The 20,270-nt window shown below is 35.5% G+C and overlaps 1 protein-coding gene across 1 annotated transcript in view; it reads right to left on the bottom strand.

Annotated features, from left to right (window-relative positions):
- The window catches only part of LOC149775843 (protein phosphatase PTC7 homolog), a 90,628-nt gene extending 73,574 nt beyond the window's left edge, over positions 1–17,054 (bottom strand). Inside the window, exon 1 of the mRNA XM_089943627.1 lies at positions 16,702–17,054. Coding sequence (XP_089799753.1) covers positions 16,702–16,921 — 220 coding nt within the window. The 5' untranslated portion in view covers positions 16,922–17,054. The remainder of the gene's footprint in view (positions 1–16,701) is intronic.
- Between the last annotated feature and the right edge of the window lie 3,216 nt (positions 17,055–20,270).

Below are 20,270 nucleotides of genomic sequence, written 5' to 3'. Positions count from 1 at the left end.
ATTATTATTATTATGTATGACTTGGATTTTTAACATAGCTTTTTTTTAAAAATCAGTCATATCACTACCATGTTTGGAGTGTGGCAGTTTATAGTGATCTTTAGCACTGGGGCATCATGCTGCAGACATGTAGCATCATGTCCTAACCAGCCCCTTTATCCTGACACCAGACTGATCAGTCCAAACACTAACCTCTTAATGCTAAGCGCAGTCAAGGAAGCTGCTAATACTATTTTTATACGTCTTTGGTATGTTTCCACCAGGGTTCAAACCTGTAAACTCCTGCATCCAAAGCAGACACTCTAACCACTAAGGCCACAAAAGCAGAATTGCACATAGGATCCCAAATGCTGAGGTCACACCATACTCCCCAAACTATAAATCTGCAGGACACAAAATTTTAAGGGACAAAAAGGAAAATTGTTGCACATAGCACACTAGTAGCCAAGAAGAATATGATGATCTTATTTGCTTCAACAGTTCTGTGACTTTAACTTTGCTTGGGCACTTACACGATTACAACAAATGTTTTATCATGGACTCAAATATCTAATGAAAACATTAAGTCAATTATATATTTTCACAAATTAGCCTCTTTTGTCATTAATTCAACCTAAATTTAAATAAAATCTTCCTTGCCACAGGTGTGAATCTAACTTTGAAAATGTTACACGTGGCCAATTACCACAACTGTGAATGTTTTCATTGCTAAATACATTGTTTTAAAATGGATATTCATTGTCTTATTACAATTATTATCACCTTTAGTGATTTTGGCCACTGCAAGCACCAACATTCAGCGGACATAAAAGGATATCCATTAAAGCAAAAATCGTAGGTGCATTTTTATTTTTTTACTTGCATGGATGCACAGGTCAAAATTTGGGGGACACTTGGCAAAAAAATTGCAGGAAACACAAGAGCCTGTGCACAAGGTGCATACACTGGTATGATCAACAGTTGGAGTGAAATGAATTAGTTATGTTTCAATACAAACATCAATACTTAAGACTGAGAGTCAATTCAAAATAATATTTACTTTATAAAAGTTACTTTTAATCTTCAGTGGCCATGAATGATTATTAGTGGTTCTTTTTGTGTATTAATATGTATCATATCGTAGTAATAAAGTATCTATACATGGCATACACACTTTGTTTCATGTACTTATGTCTATAGCTTATCTACTGCCACTAACAATCAAAAGAACACATGCCAACCAATATTGCAAATGCTCTCTGGAATATACCTGACAGTAAAGATCTAGATGAATATCATGTATTTATGAATATCAATGGAACCATACATGCTCGCCCCTCGTTTAATGTTCATCTCTGCAGATAACTTATATATTTGCACAAAAAACTTCTTTCTTCTTTCCGTCAGCGACCTCTATCCATTTGATCCCAAAATCAATATGATTCATCCCTAGCCCAAGAGCAAACCATCCACAAAGGAATAACCACCCCATTTATAGCTTAACAATAAAAAAAATTTGATCAATAAGAGACTGTGAAACTTTGGCCCATTTGAGTAGCATCAAAGGCGATGTTGGGTCAAAATGCAAGAAAAGTGTATATTCCTAAGAAAAGAGTAAATCTCAGAACAGGAAATAAAGGATTGTATCAGATTGTTGCTTGTGGCTTGCAATGATGCCATCCTGTATGTCATCCACAAACATGTAATGGTAAAGGTATATGGTCAATATTTGAAATTTTTGTACATAAACCATATTTGCTCTTTCAATAAATGGATTAACCTTTGACCTTTGACAATAAAATTTATAAGTTTCTTCCATACCTAAAGTGCAAGACATCCATAATGTTTGGCCCAGGTCTGTGATGTAAACCTAATGTCAAAATGACCTTGATATGTGATGTATTACATCCAAAGTCAATAAGATTCTTCCTACACCAAGTGCATGCAACAAACCAAGTTTAGTCTATGTATGAGATGTTTGGTTGGGGGGGGGGAGGGGGAGGATAATGCAAATTCTCAGCACCTGATAGGGCATATGTTATGGCTTGTATGTTTGGCAGATGAGGAACCTGGAAAGGCCAAATGGGAAGCTACTGATGGGCTTTCTCATAGGCCCCAGTACAAGATGAACTAATGTTAACGTGCAGAAACCATTTGAATTTTGTTTCTGTCAGTGGCCTAGTCTTTTGGCTTGTTAACCCAGAGAATGATAGGATTCTCAATTATCCCAAGTACAAGATATCCACAAAATTTGGTTACTGCAGCAGACTGAGAATGAGTTGTTGTGAAAAATGCCATTTTTCTTCTTTCTATCTCAGTAACCTTGACCATTAATCTGGGCTCGCAGTAGCAATGTACCATCAGATTCTGATACTCCACATTTAAATTGTGAACCATTTCTGAATTGTAGAAATTGCACAAGTGGCTGATATCAGCTAGACCACTCATGACCTCAATAATATAGCACATATGCAAAATCAATATAACCTGGGCAGAGCTAATTGGTCACTGATGTCATGGTTAGATGGATATATCAGAAATGAGGTTAGGGTGCTTTAACACATTAACCCCTGGAGGTTTTTGTCATTTTCATCTGAAATTTGAGTAGGAAACACATTTTTAAAGCTATTTCTGAATACATCCAAAAAACACCAACTTTCAGGTGATCTTTTAATAAAATACTGCCTAGTGGTGTTAGAAACATTGTTTTTCATTGGCTATTTGGCTCGCGCATGAGCAGATGGGTAAACGTTGGAGTTTTTTGTTTGTTTTTGCTTAACAGACCCATTTGTTTCGTATCGAGACCACTCTTTATTCCAAATGCCCATCTTATCCTAATTTTTACAAAGGTTCATATGTCTGTTTGCAGTTCATGCCAGTTTGCATTAGATCTGAGACCAAAAAGACTAAATTTCCAAAAACAAAGTCAGATTCCGACCACAGGCGAATTTTGGGTAGAAGAAAATAAGATCCAAAAAATGAGGTTTTTCTCTCTGTAATTTCTAATACAAGATGAAATTCCGGATTATCTGGTATCATTGTAGAGCTACATCTGTCTATCTCTTTTTCGATAATACCACACACTTTAGTGTATCGTACATGATGCTACAGAGCTAGGCAGTAGGCTACTACCTCCTGCCACTTAAACTTGTCACCAGGGGTTAATGTGTTAAGATCATCTGTCCCATTTATGATAGAGGAAGAATAAATCATTTATGACTTGTTTGGATTAACATTTGATTAAATATCTACTGTGACTGCCCACCAACATACACTAGTAAGAAAAGGAAAAAAAAACAGTTGTAAAGGCCCCATACAGCACATACCATTTAATGGTTGAAATCCACCCTAATACCTTGAAAAATAAAAGATTCTTCTAATTATTATAAAACAACAAAATACTGGTATATCTGTTCACTTTATCTATATAATACAATGACCAGTGGGAACCAATCAAACGGGGATCAGAAATTGTGTAATGCATTGATGTGTGGCTGAGTAATCAGATTATGAAGGCTAACCTGTACACAACAAGCTGTTAACTGATTACCTTACTCTTGAAATCTGAACGGTTTATGTCAAATGAGTTTATGAGTTTGATATAAGGAATAAAGGAATCAGTTGACCTCTGGCAGAATTGAGATAAAAAGGCAAGTTCACCCAAAAAAATGATGTTGGTAGAAACAACTGTTAGGCATTTTGATTTTTTTTTGTATTGCTTACTTGCTGTTGCCTTGTGCAAGGTATTTTAAGATAAATATTTAAGTGTAGCTGATACATGTTTCAATTCCAAAACAGGATACTTCCCAATGCTAAAAATAACAACCACTGGCAAAAATAAATAAAACTTGAGATTACATCTCATGTCCATTTTGAAAACATTCTCCTCAGGATGAAATTAGATTGGAGGTTTATAAGATAGCAGTTAGCAACCCTAAAATCCTAGTCACTAGAAAAATGAAGTTTAAACTTTCCTGCAGGTGGAGTAGCGTTGTTTTTATCAATGCCACATTCTAATGATATAAAGAAGACATTCCCCATTCTTTGCAAAATAAGGTGATTAAAGTGGAAATCTGGACCATAAAACTATTGACAATCTGTTATGGATGAAGCTTAACCCTTTAACTACTATAGCTGTTGTGCAGTCTCACTACTGCTGAGTGCTATCATATCAGTTACTGAGACTACTAAGGCTGGTTGCTAGGCTGAGTACTACAGCATCACCAAGGCTGACTACAGAAACTGACAATAAAAACATGGTTACATTTATATTCATTTTTTCTTTAGTTTTTTTTGCTTGATTTCAGTGAAATAAAAAACAGCTTATCTTGTATAGTGTCTGTTATTCATATATTTCCACTTTATAAACCCTTACATCCCATCATACAAGAAATCCCAGTCATGTAAACTGTTTTGAATCCCACAAAATAAATCCAATGTTTACATATGTACATATATACAAACATGAATTAAATCCACACTCTAATTAAAAAGTTGAGAGTGGTACCTTTCAAAACAGTCATTATCCACACATAAACGACAATGTATATTCCAAGATATGCCCATATCTCCGTGATGCTGATTTCATACAATTTCAGGTCTTGCTTTTGGTCCCCCATTTTCTTGGCATAATCGTTTGTTTCTTTCACTAGCTTTTCCAACAGACATTTACAAAAAAACTTGGCAAAGAAATCTTTCTCATTGCTTAGTGATCCAAGCTCGATTGTTGAACCAACATGAGAATCGAAATCTTTGATCTCGAACACGGCAAGGTCATCACTCCATTGTGCAAATGGGACTATGTCCGCCTCGTCATCCGAATAAAAATCACATCTGGTGTTGAAATGGGACTAACATCAATATGTGATCCATTTTCTAACAATGATCCATTAAACTCTTCGATATCGCTTGCACTGAACCCTTTAAAGTCGCTCACATCTGAATCAGAATCCATCTTTGTTTATATGGTACAGAAAAGGCTTTACAGTGTGTCTAAATTTAGCCTCTCAGCTTTCAAACTTGTCTCAAAATGTTGAGTAAAGTCTTCTCATTGGTTATGATAAACAAAAATATGTAAACTTCTGTACTTCCACCAATCAACATTTAGTTAACATAGCGGTCACATCTGCATAGATGCGACACTATGGTTTCGAGTACTGCTGAACTTTACGCACATAAGCAACACTGGGGTAGTAAACTAGGCTTATCGGCACTGCATATATGCATCAGTCATAGCTAAAGGGTTAATTATCACAATATTTGTAGTGAGCCACGATATATATACCTCTTCTTTTATCATTCAACGGTCATAGTGGCTCATATAAATAACCACAATAGTTCACAATGGTGTATTTTCTTTTCTGTCTCAGAAATGACCTGCTAGTAACAATCATCAATACAATAAAACAGAAAGTAACAACACTGATAAGAACAAAGCTCATAAAATTGTAAAAACTTTCTAGCATCAATCTGCTTCGAGACCAAGGAAAAATCACAACTACAATAATTAGCTCATCACTAACGAAAAAGGAATGAGTCAAAAGATTTTTATGTATCTATTTTCCACCTTCGTCTTTAAAGGGACAATTTACACAAAGACGACATTTTACTTTTATTATTAATGCAAGGTACAGTGTGACCCCACTATAGCAGGCTACGTTATAACACGATGTAACACGGTTGTGGTGTGGCTCCCGAAATTTCATATACTTGTATTTTTTTTGAACTTGAAAATTTCTTTCTTAACAGCATGGAAGTAACGTAAAAGTTTCTTATCATTTTGGGAAGAGATTTTGTATGAATAATACAAGCTGATGCTGGCGTGGCTCCTGAAATTTTATATGTATTTTTTTCGTACAATAGTTTTTTCTTCTTAAAAGTATGACAATATACATGAAAAAAGTTTATTCAGGGATCATACAGGGCTTTGCCAATGTTTCAAATTGCGATTTGCTTGTTCCTTACTGGTGGCAAAATATACCATCTGGCAATGATTTTTTTTTATATTGGTGACGTTGTTGGCTGTTTAAACTTGTATATACAACCACTGGTTTGGAGTGGAGAAATTCATAGGCCCCATGAAAGGAAGCCGCAGGCTTTATATACAATGCACTGAAATTTATATACTGTTTCGTAAACAAATTCTAAGTCCAAATTGACAAACCATCTTAACAGTGCATTGTTATATCGTAATCTGCTTATGTTGACATCTAGCATGAGGAATGTATGTTGTGAGATATCCACCTTTTTTGTGTTGTTGTTGACATTTCTGGTAGCGGAAATCAACCGGATGAGGCATTATCTCATAATCTGTCTTTAGTATGATTGTTGGCTGCTCGCTAGTAATTAATATATTTACACAGACTGACATTTTTATGTGGATGGTAAGTAAAATTCCTCTTCTTTTCACCAAGAATTAAATCCTCCAGAACACTCACATTTTCTGTAGTTATCCCTTTCATCAGACCAGAACACTTGTGTCTCTACTGATAATTGACCCTTTCTTAAACTTCTGATGCATGCGTGGAAGTTAGCATCTGCTACCACAAATGTAAAAATAACAACAAAAAAACAAGATATTAATTGTTGGTCTATTCACGAAATGATGACCAATTCCTTTTTTAAAAATATACCCCGATAAAGTAGTTTGCGCAAGTTCAAAGAAAACAGATCAACTCTGAAGCACTGATTGTTATGAAAACTTAATAAGCAAATGTGAAAAAAAATCATTCTCACTCATGCAATACAATTATTGGATATTGCCGCCAAAATGAGAAACGAGCATTTGTTTGGTTCTCCAGAGCGGTCCTTTAGTGGTGACTTCAATAATACATGCACCCTGCATCAAAGAAAGCAGACTTCAATCTTCAGTAAAAACAAAGAACCTCTCTTCAGAAGAAGTCATTACCAAACTTATATAAAATCAATAAAATCTGATCGATTGTTTCATTTTCCAACGTGACTGGAACATGTTTACTGTGCCATGAAAGTTCTGTCTTACAGGAAAACAGTTTATGCTTATTAACGCTACAAATGGCGACCTAAAATGCAAACTTTTACTTACTTGGGACCAACTGAAATCTAAATGTGCCTCATCATTGGTTATGTGATTGTGCTATTTTTTTCCCACTGAATTCAGACGTATATGACCTACAACAAAATTATTGAATATTTTAAATGTGTATGAGTGAATAACGGAATGACTTGTATTGTGGATTCAGTGTATGTTATGATTTGCGGGTAAGTACACGTGTTGATACTCTATTCAAGTATTCATGCTATACATAATTTACATCAGACATGTATCTATCAGACATGATATTGGTCATCCTAAAAAAAGCTGAAAAAAATGTAAGGGCGATTTGGGGGTCCTCCCCCAAACGGAGTCTTGAGGGGTAGCACCCCCAATCCAGGGGTCCAAAGGCCCCTGGCCAAAAACACATTTTACACAAATGTTCAACTTGACTTCAATAATTTCACAATATTTATAGTCATATGAATTTGTTCTCCAGTCTATTGATGCTTAAGTTATTTTATGTGCATGTCAGTGTTCACATCGTAATTAGGTCACAATAATTTCTCAATTTTTTCAGCAAATATATTATACTTCTCTCTTTTCATATCAAATCTGTAAAATGAACACCCAAGTACATCAACTATTTACAAATAATCACATACATTCACTTGTCTTTTTCTCCAATGGACAAAACCTGTTGATATTCCAGTTGAGCTCTCTTTGCAGCTTTGGCAAAGATTTCTTTAGCCTTCCTTTTTTTTGCTCAATATGTGCAATCATTTCTTTTCCTTCTTAATGAGAGCCTTTTTCCTTTCAAGCTGGTGCTTGTATTGGCGACATGCAGTGTACATATTCTGACAGAGGGCTACATCTGTTCTATCATGCAAGAAATCTTTCTTCTTACAGTAATTAATTGCACTTTTCCAGATGCCTCCGGACCTTCAATTTTTCCGTATGCAGCTTCTTTTGTAGGTGCTGTTCCAAAATCTTACAACCGCAATTCAGATCTTTATTGCAGAGGCCACAAAATGCCAGTCCTTTAACGTTTTCTTATAAACTGACCAACTAACTTTCCATCAACTTTTCACTACAGCCATTCACATTTCCATATGTCTTTTTTAACCTTTATCTAAAATGTTTGTGTCATGGTCTCTCTCAACAACTTGGGATGCCATGTTTTGCAAGCATGCTTCTTTCCACTGCCATCAGTTTCCATTACATGACGATTCATGGATGAATTTAAACCTTTGCCATGGATGAATTTAAACCTTTGCCCAATCAGAATGATCTTTATGATATTCATGTGCTAACTAATATATGGAACAAATAATTTACAAGGGTAGTTGTGGAATGGGAACAGACAGATCGTTTTTAAAAAACCAGACTGGAGATGATATAAACAACAGACAATATAAAGACCAATCTGATTCAAGTCAGGAGAAAAGGAGAATTCCACTTCAAAACGGAGAAAAACCATGTCTGATATATAAAAAGTATACTCTTATAAGTACCGTACATACTCACGTATAAGCCAAATAATTTAGGAAAAAATAAAGGTCTGGAAGAAGAGGGTTTGGCTTAACCGCGGGCCAATGTGTAAACTTACCAGTTTTTAGGTCTTTTTGTTGACTAATGTAATGGCTGTAAATCTTGGGACACAAAACAATTTGTTCATAATTTGCGAGAAGGTTGAGTTTACCAAGGAGACCTTGCTGAACTATAATGTACAGTACTTACACAGTGAAAAGCGTGCATAGTGTCACTTAAATCCTTACTTATTCCCAAACATAGATGCAGATTTTGCTTTATTCATTGTTTCAACCAAATTGCATTCTTCCAGATAACATTTCAGCTAGTCCTCAATAGCCGTTTCATTTACGTTGAATCACGCGCTCACTAGTTACTCATTTTCAATGATATAAACAATCCTACACATTGAGGTAATATTATTGAAAAGGTATGCACGTTTATTTGTACAAGGCACATAACCATCATAATTTACATGTTCATGACGAGTGGTAATAATAAAGGCTAAAATTCTCATAGAGATCAACTAAGATCAATTTTAGTTTTGTGTTTTAGCTGAACAAACATAACTTTCCACACAATGGAAAGCCTGATGTCTCAGTGTCTCCTATGTGGATAGTCGACAAATTTGTCTTTTGTTTTGCAATAGCAGTACAGGCCACTTAATCATTAAAACCATGAAACTGGCTTGTGATAAGAGAGACTTTTGACCGGTAACTATACCAGTGTAACATTGGTATATACTGTATATAAATGTCAGGTGTTCACTCATGTAAGTTTCGTTCGTGGGAATGGAGCTGTAACATATGGAGTTACAGCATTCGTAGTGATCGTTCTTGAAAATGAAATTAACTTTGGACGATTTTATTGTTGTGATTTATCTTTTATTTTGTATTATTGTAGAGGTAAAAATAATCATTAATTTACATGAATAATGCTTAAACACTCTATTTAGTGAAGAAGCGAATGCTTTATATTAAAATAATTATTTCGTCACAACAATAATTCACAGGTGATACAACAGAACATGTAGGACTTTTCTTGTTTAGAAGATATGAAAATCGAAGACAATGTAATAATCAGGAGTTCTCTACAAAAATCAGAAGATATTATGAAATCGGTAGATAGGCATGGAGTGGCCCCAAAAATCGGGAGTTTTCCCCCCTCCCAGTGTGAAAGTTGACAGGTAAGGTTGCTTACATCAAAGCAAACTACAACTCAGCTTTTACGGTATTAGCATAATTTTCGAAGCATTATTTCAGAAACTTTATACAAAAACAGAAAATTAAATAAATTACTTTTTTTTAAAATACAAGTTTGCCTAAATAAATGCATTTAGAACTTAACTCGTGCATCTTGATATACCTTGGAGTTGTAAGTCGGCTTATACACGGGTCATGCATTTTTTTTTAGTGTTTATACCTGTTCAGTTTGGGGGTCCGCTTATACGCGAATGGGCTTATATTTGAGTATATACAGTACCAATGCATGGTTCTCTGAATAAAGTAAAATATTATATATGCCTTCTCTATTTCACTACATGTGTATTTCTCATTTAATATGCATCAATTTAAGTTGGTAACTGTGCCAATAAAGCACGTAATTTTGCACCCACACATCCCCACAAATTTTTTGGAGTACATGCATCATTTTCTCCACCTAACTGACCTGGCTGCTTATAAAACAGTTCGGTCGATAACACAGTTGGGTTCTATGGCTCCCAACTACCATGTTATAGTGGAGTCACACTGTATTTAAAAAAATCAAAGCAAGATAAAAATGACTGAATCTGACATATTTCCTGAATCACCTCTTAGCATGGACCTGCATGTACTAAGATTCTCCAACATTTGCTCACAAGAGCAGACAGCTCCCAATTTGCATAATGACAGATATGTATTCCTTCCATAACTGAAAATATTTTGCTGACTTGATGTTTGGATGGTTGATAGTACATACTGAATAGTCAATGCAAACATTTTTGAGCTCTGAATTTCTTATATTCAACACATGGCCTGCCATTCATCTGCTGTGATATGCTTGATCAAGTGTGGAACACTGAATGACTTGACTACTTCAAATAACTGCAAACGGGTCTTTTATAACTTTTTACTTCCTACTTTTTTTAATTACTGAAAATGGAATAAGTTTTAAATAATTTTCTATTTCTAGTTTCTTGACTTTGACTACATATATATATGTGTGTGTGTGTGTGTGTGTGTGTGTGTGTGTGTGTATATATACCACATACATTATAAATAACACGGCTTTTAAAGTGTTGGTATAAAGCAATTTGATCTACCAATATTTTGATGGTTGATTAGAAACATATCCACAAATTCAAATTTCAAATCAATCAATCAGTGGGTCAAAGTCTGTTTTAAACTCTGTCCATCAGTTTGATGACATACCCCAAATTTGATAACTTCTACATTACTTGTTGCACAATCTTACAACACTATGCGGCATCTTCAGCAGTCATAAATAATTATTATTACTTGCCTCTTTATTCTGTAAATTTATAATCCATCTAAAACAATATTTGCAAAAACAGGCACTTGTGCTTATTAGTAAAAATGACAAGAACTATTTGAGAATGCCCATTCGCTGTCCAGCAGTTAACAAAGTGACGTGGTTCGTAATCTGGTCACACATACTCCATTCCATGCTAATTGTCCTAACCCAGAATTATGTTCAGCATACATTCCAAGTGTATAAAGTACTTTACTCATCATTTAACAACCTCTTTCAACAAAGTTTCTACTTTGAATTGTACCTTGACTCCTTTAGTCGATTTGAAAGCTATGCTACAGGTTTGTTACAAGGTGAAATATTTTACACAGAATTCTCAATTGTGGTTATTGCTTTTTCTGGTCCAGGTTAAACAATAAGCACCAATCAGAAATCAATGTAGTTTATTCTCTGCTTGACAAACTGGAAGTATTGACAGAGCAACAGAATCTTCATGGGAAAGTCATTTTGTGAAGTAATCACCCAGAGATGCTGTCACAATGTGCCATTAAACGAACCATGCAAAATTTGTACAAATTCACATGCATGGAGAACTGTGTAACATGAGAACTGCAAATTTGTTGCAAGTCCCACATATGACAATGTGCTCAGCAATGAATACAATTTTGATTTAACCGTTCTTGTCGCAATATCTGTTTTTCTATTTGTTGATAGAAACTGTACCACATCTGGTTTCTTCAAGCACGACTTGAATAGTTGTGAAACTAAATTTGATTAGCACAACGTGCCCAAGAATAAGCATTATGGCATAGTTTTAAACCATTCATGACGGAAGTTTTACAAATGTGTGTTTAAAATATGGACTACCCAGTAGAACCAAAATAACTGATTCCCAGCATGGTTCATTACAATTTTGTTTGGCAAATACTTGCTGATAATAGCGCTGATGACAATAATTTTTTTTAAGTTATGAAGTATATCAGATTATTGGAACTGGAAAAGTTGTAATGGAGATACCAGTGAGTGATTTTGAGCCTGATTCATGTTAAATACGAATCAGAGGTACATGCTGGATTTACAAAAAAAAATAGACAGTATGACCCTTCAGCAGAATTTCGAAATTAAATGTACAATGGGCAGAATAATGAGCCTTATTAAAATCACGACATTTTAAAAGTACAATGCAATTATCATTTTTTTTTTAAATTAATCAATTTCTTCCTGTGGATCATATGCTACAAAAACCATATACAGGTATCCATTTCAGGGTTAAGATAAACTGAATAAAATAAGGGCAAAAAAATAAAGATATTTATTTTAATACCTCTGTCTGCACAAGCGTTGATGGACTAAATACCCGTATACAGCATTATGGAACAGATAAGAAATTTGGCATAGTAGTCAGTAAACTACTGATAACAAAGGAAGTTTATGTTAGTAAAAAATCCTATTTTGGAGTAGATTATCCAAAAGATAATATCTCTGAGCTCTGCAAAAACTGTACATAAAAGTCACAAAGAACATTTTCCCAACATATTCAAGCTGACAAAGCTAGCTATGTATACGCCCCTTCAGAAAGAAGCACAGATCAATATTGATGCAAATAAAAGGAGCAGAGTATGCTCAGAAATAATTAACAGATTAATGCTTATACAACTAGAGGTGACATTTGAAAAAGATTTTGATTTCAGAAGAGCTCAAGTGCAGCAGGAAAAAAGAGACATATTGAACTTTAGATAAATACTGACTTATGTCTGTTTCTTCCTCCCCTTGTTTTTTCTTTGATAAAGAGGGAGGTTTCCCTTAAGATAAAATCCTGTCATAATCTCCCCTTAAATTGCACATGGGGTACAAATACAGAATTTATCTTTTTTATGCAGAGATATTTAACCAGTGAATTAAGGTGCTGATGAAATAAATGAAATTAGCATAGAACGAGCTATGGGGCAGATTTCAAATTGCTCAACTTTATCACCTTGTTTAAGTTTTAAAAAAAATTGTAGAATAGGACTGGGTGTAGTCAATAGTATTCTTTCTTCACTAACAAATACAAGTACCTGTGGCTGCAGCAGTCTTTTGCGTCTGTTGAAGTAAAATGTGATAGATTTTGTTAGTATTCAACCTTATTCCAATGCCCGAATTTGTTCAAGATGATATTTTCTTTGCATGAGGAAATTGCATTATTTCTTCTGTTCTGAAGATAACATCACAATGTCTTCCATGTGTAACTGAGACATGAAATTGGTAAATAAGATGTTTTCAAAATCATTCATGTTGTACAAAACAAAGGAATTTAAATGGCACCACCAAATAATGGCCTAAATCATTGGATAAAACTCACTGCAACCAACAGGTAGTCTGTTTAAAAGTACTGTTATCTTTGTTATCTTATCATCAATGATAACTGGATATAAATATAAGTCTATATATGTATGCAGGGATCGTCCTGGGCTTCGCCAATGTCGCAAATTGCGATTTTTTTTCCTTATTGGCGACAAAAATATCCCATCTGGCGATTTTTTTGGCGACATACTTTTTGGTTATTTAATTTGTACATACAATCAATGATTTGGACTGGATAAATTAAAAGGCAGAACGAAAGGAAGCCACAAACTTGACTAAGCAATGCATTGGAATCAATCTATTACACAAACGATCCTTTGTTCTTATTGACAACCCCATCTTTACAGTGCATTGTTACATCATAATCTGCTTATGCTGACATCTGGGCTGAGTACTGTATGCTGTGATACAGTCAATCATGCTACCGCACCATACCTACAACTGACCGACTTCTGAAGACGCGAATAGAACAGATACAATTAATTGTATGGCTAATCCTTCTGGGTTTCTTTTATACATATACCAATACAATAGTTTTGCTGAACCTTCATAGAAAACTGATAAGCTTTGAAGTACCGACTACTGTGTATAAATACAAAGCAAATGGAAAAAATCTAAATCACAATTACATCTGTCGCCAGTGCGGCATTTTGCTCATTGATCTTTTCCTTTTGCCATCAGTCCTGATTTACGGCTGCAGAGACTTAAACTCCGCAACAAGAAATAGCAAAAAAGAACAGTTTTGCATAATTAATAATAATTATTTATTTCTCAAAATACAGGAGTGAAAGAATCCCTAAATTGGGTGTGAATTTATGCTTATATATATACGGTCCAATATTGCCAGGTGTAGACTCGTGTAAGTTTCATTTGTGGGAATGGAGATCCTATTTTTCTTGTCGAGAAAATTTATACAGCATTCAGTGATCATTCTTGGGATTTAGGAAGCAATTCGCTACAAGCTTTATGAAGCTAGCCATGGGGGTGGGGGGCTGCTGAGAGACTACTGGTGTCACCTGTCAGCACTGAGGACTGTGAACGTGGATTCAGTAAGATGAACCTCATAAAAACTGACATCAGAAATAAGCTCTGCATCTCATCTCTCGAGAATTTAATGAGAATCAGCATGTACAGATGTGAAAAATTAGACTTTGAAACTGCATTCAACAAGTGGGCAGCCCTAAAATCGCGACGGATCTTCATGTAACACTTTGTAACATTTTGTTAATGCTTGTTGTAATTAAAGTATTAACTAATCCATCTTTTGTAATTTTCATTGCCTGTTACATTAATAGACTAAATTAACACTTGGAAAAATGTACACTACTTTTTTTGGCGACACTTTTTGAAAATTGGCGACAAAATATTGAGGTTGGCGATTTTTTTGGCGACAGCTTTTTAAAAGCCAGGACCATCTCTGTGTATGCATAACCAGAACGTCAATATACATGAAAGGGCACCACCTACCTTCCAAAGATGGAAAGATCATCAAGTTCATATGTGTATATAAGCACAGCAGAGGTATATCATTTCACCCCAACCATTTTTAGAGGACATAGGTATGTATAAAGGTGTAGTTTCTATGTCTTAGAAGAGAAAGTTACTGGGCAAGGATGCTAAATGAACTTTTAAAATATCATAAATAAATTCTATCTCATGTTATAGGTACTGATGTATTTTCAAGAATGATTTCCTTTTTTAATCTATTTTTATTTTTAAGGACGAAACAGTATATCAGAGTTTCAAGCCCTTATGTTTTTTTTTAAATTTCTGTTTCCCACTAGTTTTAATGTCATTATTGTGTTAAATGACTATACTGATGACAAAATGCACCATTGACGGATTAAAAATAGGCATCGTTTATGGATTAAAACAATATTAATGGGTCAGTTTACTGGCTGCTTCCATTTTCTGTCATGACACTACTATGGGGAACTTACTCTTTCTGTAGTATCATCTGTGCTATTAAAAGCTATATTGTTTCATGAATATATTTATTTCTTAAATTAATGTGATAATTTTTGTGTTATTATGGAATAAAACACTGATTTAGTTTTTTTAACTCACCTTTACATGGCATTGCAATCTCTTTGGTTATGATAAAAGTTCCGATTAAGGGCAACTACCCTATGTATTATATCCCAGTATTTATAAAACATTAAAAAAAAATGACAGCAAATTGGTTGTACATGCTAAATATCATTGATAAATCAAGATTTTCAAAATTATTTTATGTTTTTACCTTCAATTCAGCATCAGTCTGTGTATGAAGTACATACAAATGCATAAACATCTCATGGATATTCCTGCCCTATTTTCAGAACATAATCATATGTAATTGCAGTGCAAAAGGCAATTAAAGACCATCCAAAGAGTTTAAAATTACACTGAGGGAACACAATTCAAGCACCATTTAGAGTTAAATCCCTTTCCATTAGTGTCACTATACTGAGGCAAAATGTTATTCTCTGTTCAGTTTTCTTACCATCAAGGAAAGCAATCATTTACAATAAATGGATGTTTTGATTAGATAAACAAGTGTACTTAAAACTTTAATGAAAATGTAATTTTGTCTGTTTTTAAGACTGAATTTTACATTATGTTATATTGATATATCTCATATATTTGTCTATGAAAAGTGTGCATCAACATCTTCTAATGCACTAGAATTTTTATTAACCAAAGTGTTATGTTAATTCTGTTGCCAAAGGAAGACTTTTGTTTTATACATTTTTTTAATACACATTTTTATTTTTACTTGGGAACTACAGAGTAACAGGATTATTTGTATCCCAGTATCTTTAAAGAAGCACTGAGATGTTGTGATACTGACTCCATTTGTCCCTAATCACAGGTGTAATGACCTTGACATGGCTAAAGGAGGTTACATAAAACTTAAGGCAGAGAACTGAAAATAAATTCGTCAGACTGACTGCACATCATCTGTGAATGACTTGTACACAAGAATTACGTAGTCATCAAGCCTGGGTTAGACTCTTCCCCCGTTATCACAAGATGCGGTAAAACTGGTCAAATTCTGTCAAGAAATTGGGGTGGAGGATAGAAGTAATTTAAGTCTATCAAGTTACCTTAAAACTAGTTTTGTGATGTTCTGAGAAAAGGCTGTCTGGCACACAATCTATGACAAACAATCGCTTTGGATACATGGCCATAAGATAAGCTCGCTTGGCCTTACGTTAAAGAATTAATAAGTTATTCTGAATAAACGTAATTTCACAAGTGAACGCGAGAGTGAACAAAGTCACTATTTCCCGTTCAATGTCAAAAACCATAACGACAATATATTCACTCAGCAATTCGATAACCAGTAAGAAAACAATCAATTCAACCATGGAAATCCTTACCTATTACATCTGCCACTTTATTCCTGGCAATAAAGTATGCATCGTCACCGTAAGTCCATTTCTTAAAGGCCTGGTTTTTCGTCAACGACTTGGAAAATCCCGCAGTTCCAGTTACCAAATGAAGAGGTTCACGAGGTCTAGCGTTTGGTCGAAATTCGCTTTGGATGCTTGTAATGAATGCTCTGGCGATCTGCCTTCCGAATAAAGCGATCGATTGCATGTCACACTTACTAGTAGATAATCAGTCTCGTGAACAAGTTAGAGCCACAAAAGAAAAGTTTGTGGGACCCCCATCACGGCTCACATGTTATCCATCTTTTGTCTTTCCTCATGTGCAGTGGGTGACGCAAATCGACCTCTGTAAAGAAGATGACCTTGCTAATAAAGGGAAATAACTCTGACAATTAGATTTCACATTGTTTACGATATTCTCTCTCTCTCTCTCTCTCTCTCTCTCTCTCTCTCTCTATATATATATATATATATATATATATATATATATATATATATATAATAAACACCATCGTATGCCTGTCGTATATATAATGCAGAGTGACACTTGCAAACATTCTCTTGAGAAGGAAACGCACAATATATCAATAGCCCGTACAAAGCAAACAGCCCGTAAGTCTACCGTTTAACTTTCATTTTCATTTTGACTTTTGATCAAAATTACTTCCTTTTTCCTTTTTTTGTACTTTCTCTTCGTGGCAATACTCACTAGCATTTAACATCCCTCACTCATTTTTTATTTTCTTCTTCCCTTTTCCTTTTGCTTTCTGTTCATTTGTTTCTTTTGCTATTATACCAGTTTTTTAGCATTTATTTCCTTCTTAAGTGTGTTTCAATATTTTTCAGATAGTTTACCAGTTTATACCTACTTGCTTTTTTTTTTTTTATTTGACTTAATTTGGAAGGAATACAGTTGGAAAACTATTTTAGATCAGAAGTACAAACTGCTTGAGAGCTCCTGGCATACCATCTGGAAAGATGGCAGCGGAGAAATTGTGGGAATCTAACGCTAGACCAATGTCCAGATCTGGCAGAAATACTCGTTGTCGTTGCAAGCAGATACAAAGAACCAGAGCCGCTATCAGCTAAAACAGCAACTGATGTTGCAGCTGCGTTTAAGCGAATTTATCAATGTGGATCCGGGCCGCATGAAGGCCTGCGATGACCACAGTTGCTACAGGTTGATCCCAGCAAAGAATTTCTTGGTGCAGTAACATTGCTGACGAAACAACACAATGTGAAAATCAGACAAGAACACACCGCGTTACATCATGATCAGGAAATTGTTGAACGATTTAATCGAACACTTGCTTAGCGACTATTTGGATTTCAGTATGCTCAGGAAATTTCCACAGACGAGATCTCGTGAATGGGTTGCTAGGCAGACTCACGTAACAGCCGCGTTAAACAACGAAGTTACTCGTGGACTTGTCTATTAAACCAATCAATGCAATCTCGAAGAAACACATACCAATGACCGTGCGTATCCGCCAGCGACATGACTCTTTCATGATTCGGGTATTTATATGAACCCTGTGAACTTGAAAGCGGTTTAAAAAAATAAAAAGAGCAACCGATTATATTTGGAGTGTAATCACACATACAATTTCCAGTGTGGAAAGATCTACTGACAGGACTGCAATCTACAAACTAGATTCAACGGCTCCTCAGCATGGATTTGTCTGGGAACAATTTCAAGTAATTCCTGAGAATACACAATTACCATCAGAATGGATTTGCTAGCAAATCAAAGTACAAGCACCCCTACGTCGGTTACAATCAGGACAGGTCAGCATCACATTCACACGTGTGTGAGCGAGACTACTACTGAGTCTGTCCACGGTAAATTGTCGTGGGTCAATAGACGAATACTGCTGCGACATTAATGTGTTACAGCACTCACAGTGATTGTTTTGTCGTTATTTCAACTTCATGATGAACTCAGCATCAAGATCAAACTTGCGTTTATGCTCTTTTTTGCCATTTCGTTGACAACCAGATATTTTTTCTCACAGTTGTACAACGCTGCATCGCTAACATTCTGAACTTGATTATCTTCATCAGCAATCTTGCAGTTATCTATGATAACAGCACGTATTTGAGACATTTTTTTTGTAACTTTCAATACTGCTAAGTACACTAAATTTGACCATTTGATGCGAGCATAGACTATCCAGATATCAGTATCTGAGATTATTTGTTCCTGTGACGAATAAATGGTCATAGCATATCTCAGAGTCCAATCACTCCACACCGACACAGGGTCGCGCATACTGATATTATATATGCAAGCAAGAATTGCACGGCAGTAATATCTAACCCATTTTTCTCGTGGAAATATAGTTATACTCGGTGTCCATGCGTGAGCGTTATGATCAACAATTACTATCAGAGAACCGATAGAATGATACTTTGCCGTGTTTAAGATCTCGTTGCTTATTGTTGTTACCATTATTTGGAATGGTAATTCTTTTCCAGCTCGGCGATATCGCTTATCGTTGCTCCACGCTCTCTGACGCCTCCACCCACTTTATTATTAATTATTTTGTGTCGTAGATCTGTATGGCAATTTCCACGTAACGCGTTCGTGAAGTGTTCTGTGATTATCTCGGCTACACAATTTAAAATAACGTTGGTCTTTGGGGTGCTAGCACCAGGGTCCAAGGACCCCATCGCTAGCGATCCGCACTCCATCGGCTGATGATCATCAACATTAGGTTAATTTACCGGATACATCGCATAGACGACTGTTATCACATGGTATGTAGGCTCGTAGTATGGTTTGTCAATGCCAGTCCGCATCCCCGGCCTAGACTTTCTATATAACACAACAACACTCTGGCTGCGTTGTGATTCCCGAACAGGGCACGCTTATCACGGATAATCCAAGTTATGTCACCATCGCTAGCGATGGTACCAACTTCAACGTCGGCGAAGGCAAAGATACATTTTTTTCTGAAAAAGTATCTTTGCGTAGATTCACTAGTGAATCCAGGGTAATCGATGATTGTTGCTGATCGTTGGTCGTTCATCGTAACATCGATGAAATTATCAGCTTGCTTAATTCTGAACGTTGACCACACATGCGCTAAAGTATCGGCCCTGAAATCGTTCTTGGCCTTTCAGATATGAGTGAGTAATCGATCTGGTGCACGTAGATCGATGGACGATTTACGGTCTCGGCGATTGGTTAATCTGTCGATATTGAACATGGAGCTCGAAGGCCTGATTGTAGATAATCTCGCAAATTCCTTCATTATATAATTGAGGCAAATATCTCTTTAACTTAAATGTCAACCTAGATTAGTATGTAATGACTTCCCGAGCAAAGAACAGATGCCAATATGTGATGATTGGATCAGCAACCCCGTGCTTAAAACCGTGTTTCTATAGTTTATGCGGCCATCTTCAACATAGTGTTAAGGGCGGTAGTTTAGGACCAATGCCGTGTTTGAAATGTGGAATTGGTACTAGAGGCCAAACACAACTTTGCGAAGCGAGAGGTGTCAGAAAATACAGAGCGCTGAAACGGTATTATGGAAAATGTTTTATCTCCC

The sequence above is a fragment of the Sinohyriopsis cumingii genome, chromosome 19 (assembly GCF_028554795.1).
Source record: "Sinohyriopsis cumingii isolate HCF-2022 chromosome 19, ASM2855479v2, whole genome shotgun sequence".
In the NCBI taxonomy this organism is placed as follows: domain Eukaryota; kingdom Metazoa; phylum Mollusca; class Bivalvia; order Unionida; family Unionidae; genus Sinohyriopsis; species Sinohyriopsis cumingii.
This window is presented reverse-complemented; position numbering and strand designations above follow the sequence as displayed.